Source organism: Heterocephalus glaber, unplaced genomic scaffold (assembly GCF_053883595.1).
Source record: "Heterocephalus glaber isolate CG9 unplaced genomic scaffold, H.glaber_assembly_v1.0 deba00001497, whole genome shotgun sequence".
Taxonomy (NCBI): domain Eukaryota; kingdom Metazoa; phylum Chordata; class Mammalia; order Rodentia; family Bathyergidae; genus Heterocephalus; species Heterocephalus glaber.
The window spans coordinates 58,439,829-58,454,571 of record NW_028258320.1 but is presented as its reverse complement, the minus strand read 5'-3'; the positions used below and the strand labels follow the sequence as shown (position 1 = coordinate 58,454,571).

Below are 14,743 nucleotides of genomic sequence, written 5' to 3'. Positions count from 1 at the left end.
CCACACTGGTCTAAGAAAAAAACTAGAATTCCTCAAAAGAGGTGCAACTCTGAGAAATAGAGACTTGAGATCTTCTTTTCCTTAGGGAACCTATGTAAGTAGCATTATATAATAATATGAATGGCCATGTGCTTAATTTAGGCTTCTGGGCACAACACTAAAGAACAAAGAAAACAAATGCAGGGCTACAGGAGACCAAATGATGGAGTCCTTGTATGCAAATGTTTCAATTCATTGAGAAAATGGTTAAGAAAAACTGAATTTTTATAACTTTTATTTTCAACTTCTGAGTCCACAGACAACCTTATACTGGTTCAATTTAATATTCCTCATTTGACTATGACTTTTGATGTCCCCACAAAACAGAGAGCACTTATTAACACAAAAGAGAATCATATTTTATCAAAAGATACAATCTTTGCTTTAAGATTACTGGGAAAAATTAAAGAAAAATCACCAAGCCAAGGAAATCAAGCACACCATCTATTTCTTACACAACTCCTCATTTTCCAGCATCATCTGAATCTAGAATACTTTCCTTACATAATTCATTGAACTATCTCTTCCTCTTTCCAAGATCCCATTTAAATTGGCTTTCTGCAAATAGCTTATATGATACTGAAGACTAACAATAATTACAAAGCTGTACTGAGTCCCCACTATGAGCCCATACTGCTCAGCACTCTTTCTGTGAGTGATCTAGCAAAGGACATTGGTGAAAAACTGGCAGAGTGGATGGAAACTCAGGAAGGTCCCATTCTCCAGCTCCAGCTTGTGGCATTTCTCGCCAGCTACCCTGATTATCACTGCTACCCATTCATGTGCAGATAGCTGTTTTGCACTTTCCTAATTTAAAAGATAGACCATTATCCAGTCATCCTGCATCAGGCTTCAAATCTATTTCTCTTCATCTGTTCCTGGCCAAACTGAGCAAATGGCCCATTAGCAATGACTTTCTCCCAAACACTGTAGGGATACAGCACGTTCATGCAGAAAAAATAAAAAGACACTCATTCCATAGAGCTTGCTGGACTGGCTGAAGTGAGCAACATTTAGACACTGTAGACTCTAGAGAATGATCTGAAAATCACATTTATGGTTATGTAGGAAATGATTCCATGTCAGCGAGACTTACCAAGAGTTAAGGAAACAAAAATTTTTTAAACCCTTCGAAATATTTTTGCAACATCATTCACATGTTTTCTCTTTTTCCACATTAAATTCAACCATCTAAAGGGTAATAAAGTTGTCCCATGACAGTACCTGATTATTCTGATTGAGTTCTTGGAGGAAAATGGTATTTTGAGACTTTTCTGCCCCCAACTTTTAAACCAAGTGCGTACTCTATAGTTTCCATTTTACTTTTCACAACGTACCTCTTGATGGGGAGTCTTACATGGCTCCCTACCCTTTCCTTGCTAGAGAAGTGATAGGTATAGGCACAAGGAGAGATGTGTGAGGAAAGAGAGAAAGACAGCATGTAAGTAGCCCTGACATCACATCAGTGGCTTTATTGGGTCATAGAGTAAGCTGTCCTTCACCCAGCATAAGGTCCTGAGCACCCACTCTGTGTTCCGCGGTGCTCTGCTGGATGTGAAGAGGTCAATACCAGTTAGTCAGACTTGGATTCTGTTCTTCAGAAATGGGTGGTCTAGACAGAGAGAACTGGCCTCATGAGAGAGCAAATAATCACATTAAAAAGGCATGGATAGAGAGACATCTGAGCTTTGTCTCAGCATTATGGACTGAAGAACAGGCTAGCACTTGGTATTAAACTGACACAATATATGTCAGACAAGTGAGGAAAAGCTGTGTAGGTAGAACTCTAGGCTGGCACTAGCACGACGTTCCAGAGCTGGACATGTTCCCTACCCACTTATTAACAATGGTGAGTGGCACATAAGTGATTGGCCTTGTTAGTGACAAGGAAAATAGCAAGAAGGCTAGAGTCCAAGGCTGAATCATGAGGGCATCTGCATTCAGGAAACAGGAAAAGAATAAGAGAGAACAGAAGGCGTTGTCCAGAAGAGGTGCCAAAGACCCAGAGTAGACCGGAGGTCGGGAGGCTCAAGATGAGACAGTTCCTACCTTTGATAGAAGCATCACTCTTTTCATATCTAAGCATCCTGAAAAGCTAGCTTGTCTGATAGCCACTGTGACAGAAAACCAGTCCTCTGCTCAGTCCTGTTTCCCTCCCACTCACGAGAAGAGCATGTCCCAGAAAATCTACTCCCCATTTCAGAGTCTGAGTTCCAGGGAATCCAACAAACTGGATAAAGTTTATCTTGGAGGATGGATTTATTTGAATTCTAGAGCAGGTGTCAGTAAGTTACAGGCCAGGCCAAAGTGGGCCCTCTTCTGGTTTTTGTAAATAAAGTTTTCTTAGCAACAGTCACACTCATGTATTTATGCATTGTTGTCTATGGCTGCTTTTGGACTGAACATCAGAGTTGAGTAATTACTATAGAAATCACATGGCCCAATTGACCTGCTCAGCCTAACATATTTCTTATCTGGTCCTTTACAAAACAAAACAAAAGAAAGAAGAAAGGAAGGAAAGGTTGTTTGCCTTGGTTCTAGATCATTCAAGAAAAACTACATTTGTAAAATAAGAACTCCTCAAATGTCTTCTGACCCCTCCGGAAAGAAGACCTTCTAAGATAGGAGAGCTGAGTCTAATGTGCATAATACAGAATTTCTCATCACAGATAGTGACAAGTGTACAATGTGTGTTTATCAATCAGCTTTTCGTTGCTGTGACAAAATAGTTGAGAATATAAACTTAAAAGAGGAAAGATTTAGTTTGGCTTATGGCTTCAGAGGCTTCAGTCCATGGTCCCTTACCCCTGTTGTTTTTAGGTCTGTGACAAGGCAGAAATATTGTGATGGAAGGATGTAGTGAAGAAAAGCTACTCACCTCATGACAGCCAGGAAAGAGAGGGGAGGGACAGGATAAAATATACCCTTCAAAGTAACGCCCCCAGTGATCTGATTTCACCAACTAGACCCATCTCCTAGAGTTCCCACCACATCGCAATAGCATCATCAGCTGGGAATCAAGTTTTTAACATATGAACTTTGAAGGATTTTTAAGACCCAAACCATAACATTGTGTTATCTTGCCTTAAGAGTTATGTGAAATAAAGATTGCTCATTGTTAATACATTAGACACCACCCGAATGCAGACATAGCACTCATTTGGTGATATGCTAGGAATTCTTTACTTTCTGTCATTCACATCTTTACTTATTAGCAATGCCAAGCTCCACTGGGGTCTTCTCAGACCAATATCACCAAGGGCTATGCACTGACCAAGGTCATTCCAGCACAGAAAGCCTACCACAGAGCATGAAGACTGGCATGGACAGGTATGGACAGAATGTTCCTAAGTCTCTTCTCCAATAGAATCTAACAATAGAAGATTTTGCTCTCTTTTCTTGGGTGGTTTAGGAAGGGTGAGACCTTCAGAATCAGGCCATGAATGAAAAACAAAATTGGCAATAAGTAATGTATGTGCATCAATACTGTTTCAGGCATGCACAACCAGTGAGGTCAGAACCACTTGAATTGATATTGTATATATCCATAGAGCAACACCAAGAACTAGATTTCAACCTGGGAAGGATCTCTAAGCCAATAAAATGGAACGGTGCCAAATGACATCACTTTGTACATTTCATCAGAAATTTACTCCCCACCAAATATTAGTATTGCTCAATATATCCTGAAGCAGTCTTCAAATACCACCTTCCATAGTGACAGCGGAGATGGGCTGCCCATTAAGAGTCCTCACCATCCTTACTGTTCTACATAGCACTGTCCTGGCAAGTGCCCAGCAGGAGCCACTGCATAGCTTTAGCACTTATCTAGCCACGTGGACTTGGGCAAATCATTTAATTTTCAAGTCTCATTTGTCTTTCTTGCAAAATTGGGATAATGGAATTCCTTTACAGAATGGTTTGAATGACTCAATAATGGATCTAACCCAGGGTCTGGCCCCCTAGGATTTTCTTAACATATGCTGTGGTTATGGATAACATGATAACAATGATGAAAATGACAACGATGAGAATGAGTTTATTATTATCTAAAAGGATTTGTACCATGCTCACCTCCAAGGTACCAACAGGATTCTTGTAATAGCAATGATAAAACATCGAGGACAAAGGAGATGTGCAAAGAGAGAATTAATTCCCATCCCTTCAGCACTGAAGGAGGACTGGTACCTGTGTGCCTCTTGGGAAGCTATGTTTCAGCAGACAGAGCCTATCTGTACTGCATGAAGAATTTCCATTTTCCCTGATCTTGGTAATCTTTCTGGGTGCATGTCCCGGAGGCTCATTCAAGAATATAATGTGTAGGACTTTCTGTTCAGTGACCTAATAACTAGAACTAAGATCGCCTAACCTTGGTTTGTAGGATCTCCCAGGCAGCTGTATGTCAGTAAGTCAGCCTAGAGAGGATCCTGCTCAGGAGGTATTTTGGAATCCTTCAAATAAAAACAATCAGATGCAGCAACTATGAAGTATGAAGACTGATAATAGCATATGTAGCCACAGGAGGCTGTCAAGAATACCTTAGATATGATTCTGGTTTCAGACTGGAAAATACAAACTAACCATTCCTCTGAGTTTTAATGAGCATTGCCATGGCCGGAAAGCACTTACATTAAGTCTAAAAAGCTCTGTCAAGACTGAAGGTCAGCCAGCTCACTCTTACAACATTGTACAGATTGTGCCAGGAGAGACTGTGGTCGTTAAGAGTCAATGAATTGTGCTTATAAATTTTAGGTAAGAATTCTGTAGCACAGCCAGAAGTGCTTTCTTGTCCCTCAAGAAGAAATACAGTCCCCTGGAATTAGTTACTGGGTGAGGGTACACTCAAGCCCAGCAGTGCCTGTGCGTGTGTGTGTGTGGTGTGTAGTGGCATATACTGGACATATGAGCCACAAATGGTGGACCCAGGCTCTGTGGCTTTGACATTATAATGGAGAGGCCAAGAGTCCCATGGAGGCTCTTTCCCTTGAAGATTACATTTTAGGCAGACAGAACAGAATTTAAGATTGAAGATCTTTAAGAGTGCCCAGTTCACCTCCTGCTCTAGTTACCAGAGGAGAAAATAAGCTCAGAGAGTTAGTGTCACTGGTTCACATTCACTGAGCTAGAAAATAAAAGATCGGCAACTCTTTAAAAGATACTCAAAGCTCCCTGGCTTCTGTGAATCTTTCCTCAAATGGTAGAATGAGGCCACATGGTTTAGAGCCTCTTAGCACTCCAGATGTGAATCTTTGAGATATATGGTTATTCTGAGAGATGTTGGTCTGTGGAAAGTAGTTTTAACTTACACTATTTGCCTAAGAAAATCCCTTATAAGAATAACCATTTCACAAAGCCGTAATCAAAAATCTCTGCACCAAAGCCAAAAATAAGTTGGGAAATTTTCACTGCTCTTGCTCTTCTGTTTTGAGATAAATGTTTGAGATCTGGCCCGAGTTATTTTTAAAGATCTTTTGGTGAAAAGTGTTATAAATTCAAATTATTATTTTACATCAAAAAACACAGTATAAAGACAAGGATGTGCTTTCACTGGGGTAGCACAGGTTGTCTATTTCTGGAATCTTCATCAATAAGGAAGATGAAGTGTCTAGCATGAGCAATCTCTTTAAATATTAAAGTGGGGTTTATCTTTGGAACATGGGCGGCTGCTTACATTTTCCTTCTTGCAGTGAGTCTGTAACACTCAAATGCATTCAATGGTTTAATCAATTTGAAAGCCATGTCAAAATTGCTTTAAAAATCTCTGAGCATCCAACATATATGTACTTGTTGAAATTAATTACATCATTTAACATTTCTATGCATATTATAGCTTTAAATGCTTCACAGTCATTTTTATTAATTAATAAAGCTTTAATGGACAAAAATTGCACCATAAAATTATTATGCATATGCTGCACTTTCAATTTTACTACTATTATCTTTAAGTATTTTCCCCAAGTGGAAAGTCACTAATTTATAAACCATTCTCTCTCACATGAAGTAGGGCTGAAAATCAGAAGTTTACACAGGGAAAGAAAGAAATCTAGCTGCTTTTTCCAAGTCAGACCTGCTTCCTCCCCCGGTCTCAAAAAAGGTGAAAGGTCTCAAGGCAACCCACCTTGGGAATTCTGCCTGCCTTGAAAATGGCAGAAACAGCAACAAATCCCAGCCATCTGCCCCAGAAGATATAACCCAGGACCAAAAATTACTTTTGCTGCCGTTTGGCATGGAGAGTCTACAACTTCCTCATTTAGAGAATGTCCTATAGTCACTGTACATGCAAACATTCACACATGTATACTTCATTATGAAGCTTTGTAGTCTAGATTTTTATATTTATGAGGCAGCTAGGCTAGCTCATAGATATCAACTATGTAATTGAAAAGTTAAAAGAATTATGGACACACCCAAATATATAGATGTTTGACACCAGAAAGACAAAACATCTGGCTGTGGATGGCATGTGGATGCTTATTGCCCTACTTTGGAATGTGATGTGGGAAGGTCTAAATTAGCTTTTTTGGAGGATTACCATTTCCTACTCGTGGCATATGCCCTGGCAGGATTGCTGGCAACAAGAATTTGAGGGAAGTTCTCTCACAATCTACAAAACTCTCATCTATCCAATCGGACATCAGCTTCAGGCAAAGAAATCAAAGCAACTCTTCTGAGAAATGCCCCTTGGAATAGGTTAAGTAAAAGAAACTCAATTTCCCTGGAGGCTGGGCATTTACACGGTGGCCCTCCTGCACATGGAAGCATCACTTACCTCCCTTGTAACTCCAGCCAGGAATGTGAATGGACAGTTGGTTGCCATGACTGGTGGCAGGACGAGTTGCACGGTGGTCTTTACCGTTTCTAACAGTGAACTGGTTAGTTCCCACATCTGCGATTTCTATATTTTCCAGCGGAGGACAGTCACTCCAAGGGCATGTACCAGTCCCCAAAAGCACCGGACCCAGTGAAGGGTTTTCTTTCGAGTGACTTTCTGGTAAAGCTGGATTCCAGAGCGAGCCTAGGAGGTTGTGGTTTCCCTCCAGGAGCTCCTGCTTCAGGGCTCTGCTTATTGGCTCTCCGTTAGCTAGGCCATCTACTCCATCTGCTGTTAACCCGTGGGAACTACAACGGAGGTTGAGCGACAGGACGGATCTGTACATTTGGGGACTGACAACTTTAGGTTGCCCCACTGGGACAGAGAGAGACTTGTCCAAGTAGTAGATGGAATTCGGACACTGCCGAGACACCCGCAGGTGGACACAGGAGCTAAACACTAGCGGGCCCTTTCCGGAAGGCGGGGCGTCTGGAGGAAAACTGTTCTCTTTGCTGTCCACCTGAGTGACCCAGTACTCGGGACCTGTGTACCTCCGCGCCTGGGCCTCGGGGGCCTTCAGCCTCACCACAGAGCCTTTCTTGGGGAACTCTGTGCAGGCAAGAGGCTCATGGTGTGGGCGTCGGTGGAGACCGCCAGCCTGGGCTGAGGGACCCCTGCCCAGAGCACTCTCCGCCCCACACTTGGGGCACAAAGCGTCCCCAACAGTGCCCCACACCAGGGCGCCAGCTGGGGGGCCCACGCGCCGCGCTGTGATGGTGATGGACGAGAACCCCTGGCGAGGGCCGCCGCACACGCTGTCCCCTGCAGGCGGCAAATCTATCTCTGGTCTTCGTTCATCTGACGCCGTGGGAATTCCTGGTCTGTCCGGAAGTAACGCAAACGCCCTGTGGATGTTGACGCCGCTGCGCAGAGCCAAAGCAGGCTTAGTGCGGCACGCTGGAGGCTGGGCCATCATCCCACAGGGCAGCGGCAACACGGCCACATCTTCTTTTGATTTGTTCTCATCAATCAGCTGCGAAATGACTATGGACGAAATCATTTTTGTATTTCGTGATGCCAGAGTTTCCTGCAAATGAAAAGAAGATTCCAATTATTCAAGCAGCCCATGTAATACAGGCTATAAACTCTCAAGGGCCTTCAGGATGCCAGGGAACTCGGTTTATAACACTGATTTCTTGTCCAGGGCTTTTTACTGCACACCTGACGCCTCCTCTGAGCGTTCGGAAGGGCAGGAAACCCAGTTCTGTTTATGAAGAAGCTACACACTCTGCAAACATCAGTCTCACTAGTGGATTGGTTTTCTCTGCCCGGTCTTAGTTTATTTAACCATGTACATTATGTCACTGGAGATGATTAGACTGACAGTCACCTGCACTAGACCCAGGAGTGCCCAAATATAAGTTCATTTCCTCAGTGAGGAAGAAAGATAGTACCGTATCTGGGAGTGGGCTGGGACTCGGGGAGTCCAGTAGGACAGTATTTCCGGGGCAAGGAGTTAGCACTCCAGCCTGGAAACAGCTAGCATGGTGACAAGGAACTCCCTTTCCACTTAGGTCAGTCTCTCAGTCCTCCACCTTTGCTGATTTAGCCCCTAATTCTGTTATCTCCAGCTGCTTGGCATCATAGGAGTCCAAATCAGGAACGCAAGACAATGGAAATCACATGCCCAAGCTCAGACAATTGCCCAGAGGAAAGACTGTAACAATCAGGTGATTTAACTTATAAGGATGGGGGAGGGTGAACCAAAACTGATTAGAACTACTAACCTCATGTTGCTGCATTTCAACACACACCTGCATAGGCAAGAGTTTTTGTCATGCTTTCAAATGATCAAGGTATTTCCTGCTTCCTAATCAGCAGACTTTAAGTCCTAAACTGTAAATCACTGGTGCATCCAAAACTGTGTACTATGATTTTTAATAAAGCATCTCATTAGGTTGAGACCAGGAAGAAGAATCTATTCTGATCTTGTGGGGTTTTTTTAAATGTTTATCTATGAAGCAATGCAAAGAGTAGTGTCTTGGTTACTTTCTCATTGCTAAGACAAAATATCCCACACCCAAAGTTAAAGGAGGAAAGCTTTATTTCAGCTTACAGTGTGTAGAGGTTTCAGTCCACAATCAGCTGGCTCCAAGGCAGAGTAGCATGGTAGAGAGAAACAGTCTATGGCAGAGCAGGAAGCAGCCAGCCTGCTACCATCTTTCCCTTTATATTTCCTTCAGTCTACAAGCCTATTGGTTCGTACCACCCATACCCAGGGTGAGGCTTCCATTTACCCAAGCCCTGAACAATACTAAGCCAATCCGAGGACTAATCCAATTATCACCCACCCTTAATCCATGCTGTATTCACACAGCCTAGATCCACCCACCTAGGAAAAGCCTATGAGTGCATGAGGCTTTGCGGGGGGAACATTTAGATACAAGCCATAACAAGTAGTGTGGAAGGTCAGCCATATCCTAGCACTTAGTCGGAACAGGTCCAAGGCCTCCATTTTGACATTGTTGTGCCTGCTTGCAATGAACTTTCAAATGGAAATGCACAGGACCCAGTTATTAGTTATACTAATAATAGCTACAAAAGTCCTGCTAGTTGCCAAGAACCCTTGCCTTTGGAGTCTGGAGGCATAACTGGGGAGATCAGCCCTTAATGCAGCAGACTTTGAACTGTAATATGCATAAGAATCACTTGGGATGTTACCTATCACAGGTTCCCCAGCTCAGAGATTCTGATCCTGAATGTGAGTAGGAACCAGGCATCTGTGTTTTAACCCACATCCCAGTGATTCTCATGTAGGTGATCTGGAGAGGAGAAAGACCTGTGTACGTTGGAAAGCAAGGTATTTGTTTTTCCCAAGATGTGATAAGTAAGCACGGTGATAGTTTCTTTGGGCCAGGATTAATAAGCATTTGCTCAAATAATTTAGTTTTCTCTTCTGGACACTGGACCTTTCATGTCCACCTGGCCACCAGAGGTCCAGCATATCTGAGCAAGGCACTCCCATGCCCTGTGTCCTCCATACCATCTTCATCACCTTATGCATGTTGTTGTTAAGATCTATGAGAAGTTGCAAATGTACAAGAGGATAGGAGATGGACAAAGAACAAGAAATGATAGGACAGTTATTTAAAAATGTACATCATTGTTTAAAAAAATCAAAATATCTGTGCTGTAGAACAAGTACAAAGACACCCAAGTTCTCAGCCTCACTGCTACCTTCCACATTAAGGTTACAGGGTGTGTGTCACTCCCTTGAGGGGGTCTTCAATGCAGCAGTGTTGCTGGGAGCCCTGTTGTGTATGGGTCTCCTCCCCAGCAGTACTTAGGTTGCAAAGCAAAACAGTCACAGCAACTGGCAAAACCCCAATGCTCAGGCCCCATCCCCACACTTTTACAGTAAAATTCCTGGGTTGGGGGGGCCAGGTTGTTTTAAAGCTTTTTGTGTGACTCCAGCAGGCAGCCTATGCTCCTGCTGCAGTTCTCCCACACCAAACCCTCTCCCTGGAGCATTTTTCCTGGCTGTGATTTACGAACAAGAAAACTGAAGCACACCTGGTGCCTATTTGACTGCACGCAGTCCCTTCCATTTTAGTTAAATTTAGTTCTGATAATAATTGTTCCCAGGCACCCTACGAGGTATATAATCATACCCAGTAGGAATTGCTTTGACATTGGTCTTTAGAGGAAAAATTAAATACCCATCTTGGAAATGGTAGCATCAGTCTTTTTTTAAAGTTTGGACCAGTGACCACTTGCATAAAAAAACACCTGGACAGGATGCAGATTTATTGGCGCCTCCCTCCCTTGCACCAGGTGAATCAGGGCCTATGGGGACATGGCCCAGAATTTATATTTTTAAGTAGCTCTCCAGTGATTCTTCCACATGGATGCAGTGGAAAGGGGGCTGAGCTGACCCAGGCCCCTGGGGGCCCATCCTGAGCTGTGACTGTCACACTAGCTACAGGACAATAGACCAGTTTCGGCAGCTGAAGACCAAGAAGGAGTGCTGCTTGTGGAGACTCCAGCTTCCATTCACTGCAATCTCAGACATTGAGAGGTTACCCCGTCATCTAGGTTCAGGATCCCATGACAGCCTTGGCCTTGGTATAAGCCAGGGTGTGTTGGTAAATATGAGTGGTTATCACCTCAGCATGGAGCAGAAAAGGCCCCAACTCTTGTACATGTTGTGTGTCACTCCCTTTGGGGGGGCCTTCAATGCACCAGGCTTACCGGAAGCCCTGCTGTAGGTGGGGCTCCTCTCCAGCAGTACTTAGGTTGCACTTCAAAACAGTCATGGCAGCTTGCAAAACCCCAACACCCAGGCCTCATTCTCAATTCTACAGTAAAATCCGGGGATGGGGATGGATATTGGCCTGGCTCCACACCTGTGCTAAGACAGGGCACTGGCCAGAGCTCAGTGACTACACCTGCATAGGATACAGGAGCTGGGGGCTGCAGACCACAGGTGTCACTCTGGAAAGAACCAGAAGCCTGGGGAGATTGGATAAGGACTCAGCCACCAGGTCATTTCCTGGGACCTGGCAAATGTGACTGTGATTTTGACTCAATGAAAAGAAAATGGGAGAGTAATAATGAACCGCATAAATTTGAATTTATTTCTGAGGCTCCAGAATTGTTCCGTATGTCAAGGTGACATTGTTCCTGGGGGATACACTGGTAGCAGCCCAGTTCCAAAGAAAATCTATTTGCCCTCTCTTGCTCATAGGGAAAGTGTGGAGGGTGAAAGAGGTGACAGGGATGAAAATATCTCTCAAAATATGCGGGTGGCTCACTGGAGGAAAGATAGCCTACTTAATAAATGGTGTTGGAAAAACTGGATTTCAACCTGCCAAAGATTAAAACTAGACCCCTATCTATCACCATGCACTAAACTCAGACTGAAGTGGATTAAAGATTCAAATATTAAAACAGAAACACTAACTTTGCTGGAAGATAAGTTAGGTAGAACTCTTAAAGACATTGGCATAGGAAAAGACTATGAACAAAACCTCAGTAGCATGGGAGCTAGCACAAAGAATCAACAACTGGGATCTCATCTTATTAAAAAGCTTCTGCACTGCAAGAGAAACCACCAACAGAGCTAAGAGACAACCTACAATATGGGAAAAAAAAATTTAGCAGCTATACCTCAGATAAAGGATTACTATCTAGAATATATGAAGAACTCAAAAAATTCAGACCCCCCAAATTCAAAGACCCAATTGAAAAATGGGCATCTGAAATGAACAGACATTTCTCAGACAAAGAAGTAAAAGCAAGAAATAAACATATAAAATGTTCAACATCACTGGTCAAGAGATGCAAATGAAAACAGCACTGAGATTCCACCTCACCCCAGAAAGAACAGCTGCTATCAAGAAATCAACCAATAACAAATGCTGGCAGGGGTGTGGGGAGAAAGGAACACTTCTCCATTGTTGGTGGGAGTGCAGATTGGTGCAACCACTGTGGAAATCAGTATGGAGATACCTCAAAGCAATAGGACTAGAGGTCCCATTTGACCCAGCTATTCCCCTGCTGGGTATCTTCTCCAAAGAATTAAAAGAATCATACCACAGTGATATATGTGTGCCCATGTTCATAGCAGCACAGTTTGTAATAGCTAAAGCTTGGAAACAGCCCAAGTGCCCATCAACTGGAGACTGGATAAAGAAGAGGTGATTTTCTAAAATATAAAATGGAGCACAATTCAGCCATAAAGAATGAGAAACTAAAGACATTTATAGCTAAATGGATGCATATTGAGGCGATACTCTTAAGTGAAATAAATAGGACACACATGTGTAAATACTGAATAGTTTCTCTGGTGTGAGAAACTGAAAGTGTAAATAAAGATTAAAATTATTAAAATGAATAATTGATAATTTGAAATAGGAAGAGAAGGTCCAAAGAGGTAGGGAAAGTGGGAGGGGAAGGAGAAAGGAAAGAAGGGAAAGGAAAAGTTATGAGAAAATGAAAAAAAGGAAATAAAGTCTTTGTAAATAGGGAAGGGTGGAGGGGGTGAAGGGAGGACTGGGAATAGGGAAAAAGTAAGAACCAAGATACATCATGTACAGGTACAAGTACCCGGTGATAAATGCAAACGTACTGTATACGTAAAATGTACCAATAAAGGAATTTAAGCCAAGAAAAAAAAATGAGGGTGATGTGTAACCCTAGGGAGTTACTTTTTCTATTAATCAGCAGAAATCAGTGGATAACTGATATAATCAAATTTCCAGAGGAATGGGATATGTTATCAAAACTGTACCATATTTCAGCATAGCATAAAATGAGTATATTGAATTTATCTGTATTGAATAAATAAAAATAATTCCATACATACCCAATACATTGAAATTTTGTTATTATGAATGAACCACTAATCTATTTTTAGGTACAAATTCTATTATTCATAATATACAGTCAAGGTCAAATCATTTGTTTACTCATTTGACAAATATTTGCTGAGCACTTACTACATGCAGGTACCACGCTGGGTACTAGGGACATTTCTATTCTCGTGGCATTAATATCAAGTAGGTAATCAAATTACAACAAAGGGGTAATTTCCAGTGTTTAGATTTAGCTTTGGAAAGAGCCCCCAAATAAAGTGAGACAAAGTAAAAAGGAAATGCTGGGCTCCTTGCTCTTCAACATACACAATAATATTGGAAGTTTAATTTATCAAATCCTTTTTTCTTATAGAGACACATTAAACTGTCAAAGATAATGGCCAGCCTTGAAAAAGTCTGTATTAGTTATCTATCAGAACCATGACAACATTCACATGCTGGGCAGCTTAAACAGCAGCAATTTTTTTTTGCACTTTATTAAATTCTTTTATTGGTACATTGTAGGTATACAACACAATTACATTTCTCATTGGGAATTATACCTTTACATAATGCATCTTGGTTCTTATTTTTTCCCCATTCCTAGCCCTCCCTTCACCCCCTCCACCCTTCCCTATTTACAAAGACTTTATTTCCATTTTTTCCATTGCTCATCACTTTTCCTTTCCTTTCTTTCCTTTCCCCTGTGCCTCCCACTACCCCTACCCCTTTGGACCTTTTCTTCCTATTTTTGCATTATCAGTTATTCATTCTAATCATTGGTACATTTTAGGTATACAATATAATGACATTCATCATTGGAAATTTGCACCTTTACATAGTCTCTCTTGGTTCTTATTTTTCACCCTTGCCCAGCCCTCCCTTCAACCCCTCCATTCCTCCCTATTCACAAAGATTTTGTTCCTGTTTTTCCATTTTCTCATATTAATCCCATTCCCTTCTACCCTTTCCCCTAGCCCTCCCACTTCCTTCCCCTTTGCCCCTTTTCTTCCTATTTCACATTACCTATTATGCATTTTAGTCTTCATTTACACTTTCAGTTTCTCACACCAGAGAAACTATTCGGTATTTATACATGTGTGTCCTATTTATTTCATTTAAGAGTATCGCCTCAATGTGCATCCACTTAGCTATAAATGTCTCTAATTTCTCATTTTTGATGGCTGAGTAGTACTCCATTTTATTTTTAAAAAACCACACACACATTTTCTTTATCCAGTCTCCAGTTGATGGGCATTAGGGCTGTTTCCAAGTTTTAGCTATCACAAACTGTGCTGCTATGAACATGGGTGCACATATATCACTGTGGTATGATTCTTTTAATTCTTTGGGGAAGATCCCCAGCAGGGGAATAGTGGGGTCAAATGGGACTTCCAGTCCTAGTTCTTTGAGGTATCTCCATACTGATTTCCACAGTGCTTGCACCAGTCTACACTCCCACCAGCAGTGGAACAGGGTTCCTCTTTCCCTACAGCCCCACCAGCATTTGTTATTGGTTGACTTCATGATAGCAGCC

At 42.2% G+C, this 14,743-nt stretch overlaps 1 protein-coding gene and 1 long non-coding RNA gene across 12 annotated transcripts in view; both read right to left on the bottom strand.

Annotated features, from left to right (window-relative positions):
• LOC101719885 (uncharacterized) overlaps positions 1 to 6,788 on the bottom strand; it is a 36,327-nt gene extending 29,539 nt beyond the window's left edge. Inside the window, exon 1 of the long non-coding RNA XR_002392647.2 lies at positions 1,377 to 6,788. This is a non-coding gene — a long non-coding RNA (uncharacterized LOC101719885). The remainder of the gene's footprint in view (positions 1 to 1,376) is intronic.
• Positions 1 to 14,743, bottom strand: part of CUNH10orf90 (chromosome unknown C10orf90 homolog) — a 265,804-nt gene that overhangs the window by 89,253 nt on the left and 161,808 nt on the right. For all 11 annotated transcript variants that reach the window (XR_015440433.1, XM_087185154.1, XM_087185153.1 and 8 more), the window contains one exon: positions 6,809 to 7,937. Coding sequence is in view for 10 of the 11 variants with exons in the window: in XM_087185154.1 (XP_087041280.1) it covers positions 6,809 to 7,937 (1,129 nt within the window). In the remaining variant the exon portion in view is untranslated. The remainder of the gene's footprint in view (positions 1 to 6,808; positions 7,938 to 14,743) is intronic.